At 36.5% G+C, this 9,414-nt stretch overlaps 1 protein-coding gene across 1 annotated transcript in view; it reads right to left on the bottom strand.

Annotated features, from left to right (window-relative positions):
• LOC110465990 (protein amnionless-like) overlaps positions 1 to 9,131 on the bottom strand; it is a 28,528-nt gene extending 19,397 nt beyond the window's left edge. Inside the window, exons 1-8 of the mRNA XM_021522216.1 lie at positions 9,006 to 9,131; positions 6,916 to 7,082; positions 6,406 to 6,505; positions 5,180 to 5,400; positions 2,965 to 3,123; positions 2,686 to 2,782; positions 2,172 to 2,387; positions 1,354 to 1,446 (exon numbers count right to left, since the gene is read on the bottom strand). Of these exons, the coding sequence (XP_021377891.1) occupies positions 1,354 to 1,446; positions 2,172 to 2,387; positions 2,686 to 2,782; positions 2,965 to 3,123; positions 5,180 to 5,400; positions 6,406 to 6,505; positions 6,916 to 7,082; positions 9,006 to 9,051 (1,099 nt within the window). The 5' untranslated portion in view covers positions 9,052 to 9,131. The remainder of the gene's footprint in view (positions 1 to 1,353; positions 1,447 to 2,171; positions 2,388 to 2,685; positions 2,783 to 2,964; positions 3,124 to 5,179; positions 5,401 to 6,405; positions 6,506 to 6,915; positions 7,083 to 9,005) is intronic.
• Positions 9,132 to 9,414: the final 283 nt, after the last annotated feature.

Here is a 9,414-nt window from a genome sequence, read left to right as displayed (position 1 = left end):
GTCCAGGGTGTTACCTACCAGTGGGTAACCAAACATGTTTACCAACTCCTAGGAGGTTAAAAACGTCCAGGATGTTACCTACCAGTGGGTAACCAAACATGTTTACTAACTCCTAGCAGGTTAAAAACGTCCAGGGTGTTACCTACCAGTGGGTAACTTAACATGTTTACCAACTCCTAGCAGGTTAAAAACGTCCAGGGTGTTACCTACCGGTGGGTAACCAAACATGTTTACAACTCCTAGCAGGTTAAAAACGTCCAGGGTGTTACCTACCAGTGGGTAACCAGACATGTTTACCAACTCCTAGCAGGTCATCCAGTGAGTTATGAGCAAGGAGACGTATAGTGGCTGAGGGGGAAATATAGATAACAACACACATGGAGGATTTCCAAATGCATGGAGACACACGGAGAAGAATTTTCCCATATGTGTAAGGATAAAAGAAAAAGAAAAAGGTTGCAACAGGGGTTGGGAGTTATCATCGTGTGTATGCCTATATATATATGATAGAGAAAAGAATGATGCCCATCTATGTTGGTACAACTCCTATCTCTTACAATATTACAGGGAGTACATACGCTTATATGTACAGGTGGAGTGTGCTCCCTGTATGTAGTAATATACATTAATTTGGGGGTGGGGGTTAATTCACACGCACACACAGAAACATTATCTCTGTTTGTGAGGTTAAATGAAGAGATATACCTTTCGAAAATCAAACACCCATTATATCTTCAAAAGACATTAAGGTATAATATATTAGTTTTTTTATATCAATTAAATATTTATATAATTTATACACCATGTTTTAAAATGCGTGCGATAGTTCGTATATTTAAAAACAATGATGGTTCTGAAGAACATATAGTGTATTAATATACTCAGATACGACTTAAATCACATACAGACATTATATATTTAAGGATCCCTGCCCCCACTGTTACAGTTTTTGCATTGGAACAGTGGTCCTTTAATGAATCTGTAACATTTGCACTCATGATAGATTAATAAATAATTTGAAATCAAACTTAGCATACAAGACATCTTTTAATACATTAAACGGAACTTTAGTCAACATAGAGCTGGCCCGCTATAAAAAAGAAATCCTAATCGATGTTAAAATCTGACAGCTCAGTTGTTTAGGACAGAAAAAATACCCGTAAGTATCAAGACTCGTTGGAAAACAATTCCACGTCAATCATATCCGCGGCTGTTTTGTTGTTTTTGATGTGCTTCTCCTTTTCACAGACAATAATTCAAGTTACAGTAAGTAACGCTAAACTTTTGCAAAGTGTATTCAATTATGCATTTTTCACAGTAAACGAGGAAAAAATAAAAATGAAACCAACTCACCTGTCTGTGGGCCGTGGGTGGGATTCAGTCCAGATCCTCTTGATGTTTCCATAGAAACGCTTCGTATAGCATATTTAAACCCTCCGGCGTTATCTAATTAAATGAAAGTTATGTTTTTAATCAAATACACCCATCAAGATACATGTAAGTATATCAATATCAATATGAAACAACGAGTACTGAAGTCATGCATAGTTATCGTTTTGTTCACTTGTATTATACAATTAATTCTTTAAAATTGTGAATAATGTTGACGCGTATACGGTGTCTGTTAATAACTTAATTTTGGCTAGTTTCCGACGGCTAGACTTCTCCGGGTTATATCGTATAACCTTAAAAAAAACCAGACAGCACAAAAAGTAATGACGCCGTATACCGCAATGTATGACGCGGTTTTTGTAATGTTAACTTTTGTTTTGTTGAATTTGCTCGGCGATGAAATCCCCACGCAATGTTATGTGTTGTGCAAAATTGTTTTGCATTTTTCAGAAACCTATCTATATTCGCCTATTTTAAACCAAGAAGTGTTACCTATTTTTTTTCAATAAAATGACAAGGGTAACTGTTATTATTTTTGGGGTAATGGGATATATACCGAAGAAAACGGTGTACACTTGTTGCAAAGTGCACACAGTTGTTTTCGGTATTTACCGTATAATTTAAAAAAACAACTTATTCGTAAGTGTATTGTTGTCAAGAAACAACATATAGGATCATTGCCCTTCGTATTGTCGATGATTTCATAAACGAATTTTTCATCAATAATGGTTTATTCTATTTCTACATATGATGGTTTAACCCAGTGAACACGAAATTACCGTTGTCTAGGTCAGCCTTCATTTCTCTTCCAGCCTGGACACTCTGGTCACCTGACACATCAGACAACACTATCTGCACGTGACCATCCGACATCTTGGATACAATATATTGAACATCCTTATAATTATCATTGTCGTCAAGGAAACTACGTTGTAGGCCATCTCGTAAATCCGCAAACTTGAACCCAGTTCCATATTGTACTGAGAGTACAGCACCTTTAATGAATTTTATTTCAGATAATTAATGAAACGAATGTTGAAATCAGAAAAAAATCATGTTCATTACTCCTATTCAAATTTTTGCAGTTTAAATAAAAGTGAAGATATTACAATGTACTATCACCGATAGCTTATGGACCGACTATAGCTGTTACATACATCAACTGCCCAAAAAAGGGAAATTTAGAATGATACACGTGTATGATCGATTTATTCTTTGTTTTGTCAATGGTAAAGTGTTAGGCCTATCAATTTCCTTTCCGGACATAGTTTCCATACTTGTACAAATACTGACCACATATTTCACAGCAGGAACCGGATGGACGTATAGGTTGTTTACAACGAATCCGTGTACAGTAGGGACTCCGATATTTACATATACGCCGTAATATCTAAAACAGAAACAAATATATCGATGACTTCCTCCAGATTGATACACGTATTTCTTTTCTTAAATCATAAAATCAATTAGCGTATTTATATATACAGGTTAGAGGACAAAAAGTCACCTTGATGATGCATGTTCATGTATTTGTATTGAAGTATTTATATTATTTTTAGAATATCCACTTACATCAAGTCCATCGTTTCCGCATGCGCAGCCAGTCGGATCCGTACATCTTCGTCTAGCAATTTGTACGGACGATCTACTTCCGGTACTAGGTGAGATTGGGAACATCCTCTTACCGTCTGTTGTGTTAAGGAATTGAGAGAAACCTGTGGTTGTGTAGGCCTACAAAGTAATACGATATTTCTTTTTGTGAAGATAACATTGACATGAATTATAAGAAGGACACTTGCAATGGCAGCGCGTGTACGTCATGTTTAATATTGATTGCAGATAATTATAAGACGCTAAAGGTGGACTCTAACTTCAGGTTTAGTTTTGACACTAACATTAAGCATATCGTTTTCAACAGACGAATGCTGCATGGATAAAATAAAAAAAGAGCTATATGGCAGTGTGCTTACGATATCTCCAGCACACATGCAGGCATACATACACAGGGAGATATTAGCCAGGTGGCATAGGACTAGTAGTTAGCGCCTGATAAGGCAGCTCCTGCAAATTCCTCAAAAATTGTATATATATGTACTGTAAAGCGCGTTAGAGTGGCTTATGTTAGCTAGATAGGACGCTATATCAAATGTTGTATCTTATTAGTATTATATTTACTCAATGGTTTATATAGAGGGTTAAATACAGGTAGATCACTTGAGATAGACGTTAACTTCATGGTTTTATTATCCAGGCAGATAACATCAGGAGGGAAAGTTATAATAACGTTAAAAAGGAACGCTTCCAAAGTATGCGTCTTTAGGAATACCTGACATGTATAGGCAATAGATATATGCTAATTGTCCACAAAGGACGCTTACTGTGGGGTTAGATAGATTGTATCTATAGACAGGACACTTACGGAGGACGCTTACTGCGGGGTTAGATAGATTGCATCTATAGGCAGGACACTTACGGAGGACGCTTACTACGGGTTTAAATAGATTGTATCTATAGACAGGACACTCACAAAAAGGCTTACTGCGGGGTTAGATATATTGTATCTATAGACAGGACACTTACAACGGTCGCTTACTGCGGGGTTAGATAGATTGTATCTATAGGCAGGACACTTACGGAGGACGCTTACTGCGGGCTTAGATATATTGTATTTATAGACAGGACACTCACAAAGGAGGCTTACTGCGGGGTTAGATAAATTGTATCTATAGACAGGACACTTACAACGGTCGCTTACTGCGGGGTTAGATAGATTGTATCTATAGGCAGGACACTTACGGAGGACGCTTACTGCGGGCTTAGATATATTGTATTTATAGACAGGACACTCACAAAGGAGGCTTACTGCGGGGTTAGATAAATTGTATCTATAGACAGGACACTTACAACGGACGCTTACTGCGGGGTTAGATAGATTGTATCTATAGGCAGGACACTTACGGAGGACGCTTACTGCGGGGTTAGATATATTATATCTATAGACAGGACACTTACGGAGGACGCTTACTGCGGGGTTAGATAGATTGTATCTATAGACAGGACACTCACAAAGGAGGCTTACTGCGGGGTTAGATATATTGTATCTATAGACAGGACACTTACAACGGACGCTTACTGCGGGTTTAGATAGATTGTATCTATAGACAGGACACTCACAAAGGAGGCTTACTGCGGGTTTAGATATATTGCATCTATAGACAGGACACTTACAACGGACGCTTACTGCGGGGTTAGATATATTGCATCTATAGACAGGACACTTACAACGGAAGCTTACTGCGGGGTTAGATAGATTGTATCTATAGGCAGGACACTTACAATGGACGCTTACTGCTTTATTAATAATGACTTAAATAAATAGGACTCTCACAATGGACGCTTACTGTAAAACAAATAATGACAGCAAAAGACAAACGCATAGATCAGATATGTATAGGCAGGACGCTTACAATGAACATTTGCATCAGGAAAAACCCGGAGGAGTTAGGACACCTAATGGACGCATACTTCAGGAAAATAGGAACAGGAGCTAAACATATCGACAGGGTGTGTACAACCGCTTCCAACGTCTACCCCAACAACTTATATCAATACAATATAATCGAATACGAGGTGTTAACTCTCTTCCCTAGGATTCTTTCTTTGTACCTGACTTTTATAACTACATAGGTCAAGTAGTTATCAGCAGTTATCTCAGAGAACTCGCACATTACAGTAACACGTAGTGGGCGCATTCATTTCTGTGTTCTTTATCGTATCAGTTACTTACAGAGCCTGTAATCTTCAAGGTATTTACTGATAGGGAAAGTCCGGATTCTAGGTTGACGAAATACGAACTCATTTTCGGAAATACCACATCATCGGTCTTGCATGGAGTCTGCTCGGAGTCGAGAAGAGCTAGAGATTTGCAACTTCCGGTTTCCGTGTCAGATGGACACCAGTTTGCATAGTCTAGCCAATCTAACGCATACGTCAAGTTGTACACTATCTCTGTGGATAAAGAGTGTGGGAAAATGTGACTACAAAAGTAATTTAATTTTCCTTTCCTTTAAGATCTTAGCAAACTCTACAGATAACTGTATTATACATAAAATATTTCTGTTTCCTGTATTTTTTATCTATAACTTTGCCTTGTCCCCTTTATATATTTCTGAACTTTCATATTAAACGCATGTGATATAAACAGAGCCCTAGACAACTACTTAACCACAGGTGAATTTTAAGCGGCTCACGCGACAATGCTTTACTCTACCATCGCAATTCGAATGTCAGCCAAAATGAAAGACGATGTTGCTAAAAGTGTGCAAGATATGTTATAAATATAACATGAAAAAGCAAAACTTAGCTAATTTCCTCCAATGGCCGGACAAACATGGCAGCCAGTAATTGTTATTCAAGAAGACGCTTACCGCGATGCATTTTTTTTCTCTCGAAATTGTCCAATATGTTAAGAACATGGGCCCGTATTCATGAAGCTATTGCTAATGTTTGTATTCTGTGTTCAAACCAACTTCCGTATGATATGACATGGACAAGTGTAGATATAAGAAACGGTATTCCGATAACAGTCTCCCCAGATTCTTCCAAATTATTGACAAAGTGTGGATATTTATATACTTTATCACTGGAACAAGAAACTGTACGTGAGCACATATTCTCAGTTTGAGCATGATAATGGTTTCATGAATATGGCCCTTGTCTGACGCGGAAATCGAATCTACATCATCTTCTATATAGCGTGTTCAAATGTTCTATAACCAGAACCTACCGGGGACAGTGTACATACGCCATCCATTATACTGCTCGTTCATGAAAATATCATTTCATGTTATCAATCTCACATCTGTTTGTTTGTACATAATATCAAATTTCAAATTGATAATTTCTTTTTTCTGGTTTGCTATATAATCTTGAGGAACAGCAGCCATATCTATTACATTTCCATATCACTGTTAAGTAAGCGAATGCTGTTAAATGATTGATTTGACCACTTACCTGAACCGGAGCTGAGACATCCCGCACTGTGGTCCGGTTCATTTGTAAAGGCAAGTGTACTTCCAGATCCAAGTATCATCTCGCCGTTTTTTGGTAATATCTTTTTTTTTAAAATGGACAAAAAAATGAAAATAAAAGCTCGCTGCAAAATGACTGATTGGTGTACTTCTTGATATCTCATTGATATATTCTTTCTCTAATTTTCAACGGAGCTTTCACAACCATTAATATTACATATTACGAGAAAAAGGATCATGGCGTTGTAAATATTTAGCATACAAACACATATTAAAGAAATACATGCCTTCTTTTCATAAGTAGCTACACGTATGTATAATTGGAGAGTTCTGCAGATTTAAACAGTGATATAAAAGAACCCCCCCCCCCCCCCCCCCCAAAAAAAAATCAATTGGCAGGAAATTGATATATTGGTAAAACAGTATTTTTAACGTGATTTTTATACAAGCAATATAAAGCGGTTTCTGTACTCAAGAGATGAGGTTTACTCACAATTTGCTGTAGGGTCGTGTTAACCTGAACGTATATGGCTGGGCTCTCTTCGTGAATCACAACTATGTCGTCACCACATGGTTGTCTCCCTTTGTCCCAGTTACTAGGGTTGCCAAAGTTAGCATCTGACATCCATACCTTGTATAAACATTTTGCCGGAGAATTTCCTAAAAAGGAGGAATTGAAGTAACGTCATCATGTATTAATGTCTAAGTCGAATCTCTGATCCCCATCCCCTCCCCCACTTCCTCCCTAACCCTCACCCCGTAAACTACCTGATGGATATACAATGTAAAAGTTTCATGACTTGCTTTTAAACTAATTGTCCCCTCTTGTAGACGTTTTGTACTCTAAAACTGTTCAACACGTGGAATTTTCGAAGAGGCTCTTGGTAAAGATTATCGAAAAAATATGATGAGCAGGCTCAAGTTAAATGAATGTTTCTAACCTTAAAAACTCCATAACTCAAAGGGTTGTTTTTTTGCAAGTTTTGAAGTTTCCTTAACTAAGAATTTCCTCAACTCAAAATGTAAGACTTAGTTAAGCACTGGACCAATATACCTGTAGACACGTAGGTACCTCGCTAATCCGTACCTCGTCACGCCTTACGTTTGTGCCAAGGAACCAGGCACACTCTGTACCAGCGAGTTTTAAAACACCATTAGCGACACGACAGTGCCGAGCTAAGGACATTGCGGCTTATAAAAGCTGGCGCTTCTTTGCTAAGGCTCTCTGTTTCTATTTGATCTTTGTTTTATCAATCATCTGTGTATCTTGGCTAACTTTAAGCAATCGCCGAATGATCCAACGATAGTTTGTAGTAAGTGTAAAATCATGTCAAATTATTTCAATTTTTATTGTTCTTAGTTCTAACCTGTCGTCGGAAATCTAACCCCATGTACACAGGTGTGCATAGGGATCGTTTCGAATCTAAGAAAATCATCATTTGTTTTTGTCTGATTTTGACAAAATAATCTGAAAATGTCACTTGATTAATACAGAGTGAAAAGGATGTATCCAATATTTATATATGGGGATATATAAGCTCGATATTTGTACCTTTCAATTCAAACTATTGTAGATTTGAGTGTTAAATTCAAATACGCCTGGCCATCAATTTAATTAAGGATTGAATCTCCCCAGTTCATGTTGACCTTGTTTTAAAACCAACTCAATTCATCACCCCATGAAATCGACTGAAGCAAGATTCAATACTAATATTTCAATCAACATGTGTTTTTTTTCAATAATTAGATATTTCCAGATCTTGGAGCTTTTGCAAGTCTACGTTTTGACATAATGTAAAAAAAAATATATAGTTCGTCATTGAAGGTCCATTAATAAAAGGATGTTGTACGCTGATAGTTCAATACAGCCAAATTATGAAAAATATAAAACACAAATACATATTTTTAATGTCATATTTAATTTTGTTGATGAATGCATATGTTTAGACATTACATTTTCTGACGCGTCATCGCGAATTTCTAGTGCAGTACATGGATTGTGACTATTGCTAGCAACAGCTGCTAATATTTTGCTGATTTATCGTTTTTGGTTGCTCGAACAATTTCTTGTGTAGTTTCAATCAAATTGTAAAATCTCACGCAAGTGGTATGTTTATTTAAAAATGTCAATAGTTATCTCCCTTCGGAAATTCTGAAAATATATGTTCATACGCACAGGCAATGTTAATCTGGTCAATTTCATCGGCAAATGAAACAGGTAACATTTGGTAGTTGCACTGGGTCCGACTTGAGTATAAATTGAAATATTATGTAATAAAATTTTAATAAATTTTATGATTACTAATCAGTAATTAAACGCTTATTAGAAAGTGAAACTTGAAAAATAAAAATGTATACATGAACCACACAAATAGAAACAGGTTTATTAAAGGGAATTTAAATTCATTTATGGCTAGGATTAACGACAGATAGAAACATTAATTAGTTCGTATTCGACATTCTAAATACGATGTACAAACGGAACATGTCAGGTATACGTTGTAGCTAAAGCATAATTATTAATCATGTTATTACATTTTATATCATTTCTTGTTGAAAATAAGAATAAGAAAATAATCTTACCTATGAATATCAGAAAGAAAACGCTGGTCACTCGAAGAAGTTCCATTGTTCCAATGTTGAATCAGCTTGTTTGTACTGTATGTCCTATGTTTAGGGGGCGTATACTCCCGCGACTAAATTACCCTGGTGTGTATTAGTACCACGTCGTATCAGGTTCAGTAATTACACGACATGTACTTCAGCGATAAGCATATGCGACCAAGCTGTGTGCTAATTTTATTGATATACAGATAAGACTCACAAAGTGTATCTCATCACTATATACAATGTAACTACAATTCTCGGTATAGAGCACTGATATAATAGGTATCAAATCACAAACAATTACGTATTATGTAACTATTTTCTTTTATAACGTATCTCAATATATTTCACTTTTAAGTATGTATTGAATTGAAGGTAAGTAGTT

Source organism: Mizuhopecten yessoensis, unplaced genomic scaffold (genome assembly GCF_002113885.1).
Source record: "Mizuhopecten yessoensis strain PY_sf001 unplaced genomic scaffold, ASM211388v2 scaffold11111, whole genome shotgun sequence".
In the NCBI taxonomy this organism is placed as follows: domain Eukaryota; kingdom Metazoa; phylum Mollusca; class Bivalvia; order Pectinida; family Pectinidae; genus Mizuhopecten; species Mizuhopecten yessoensis.
The sequence above is the reverse complement of the archived record's forward strand: the minus strand, read 5'-3'. Positions and strand labels throughout refer to the sequence as shown.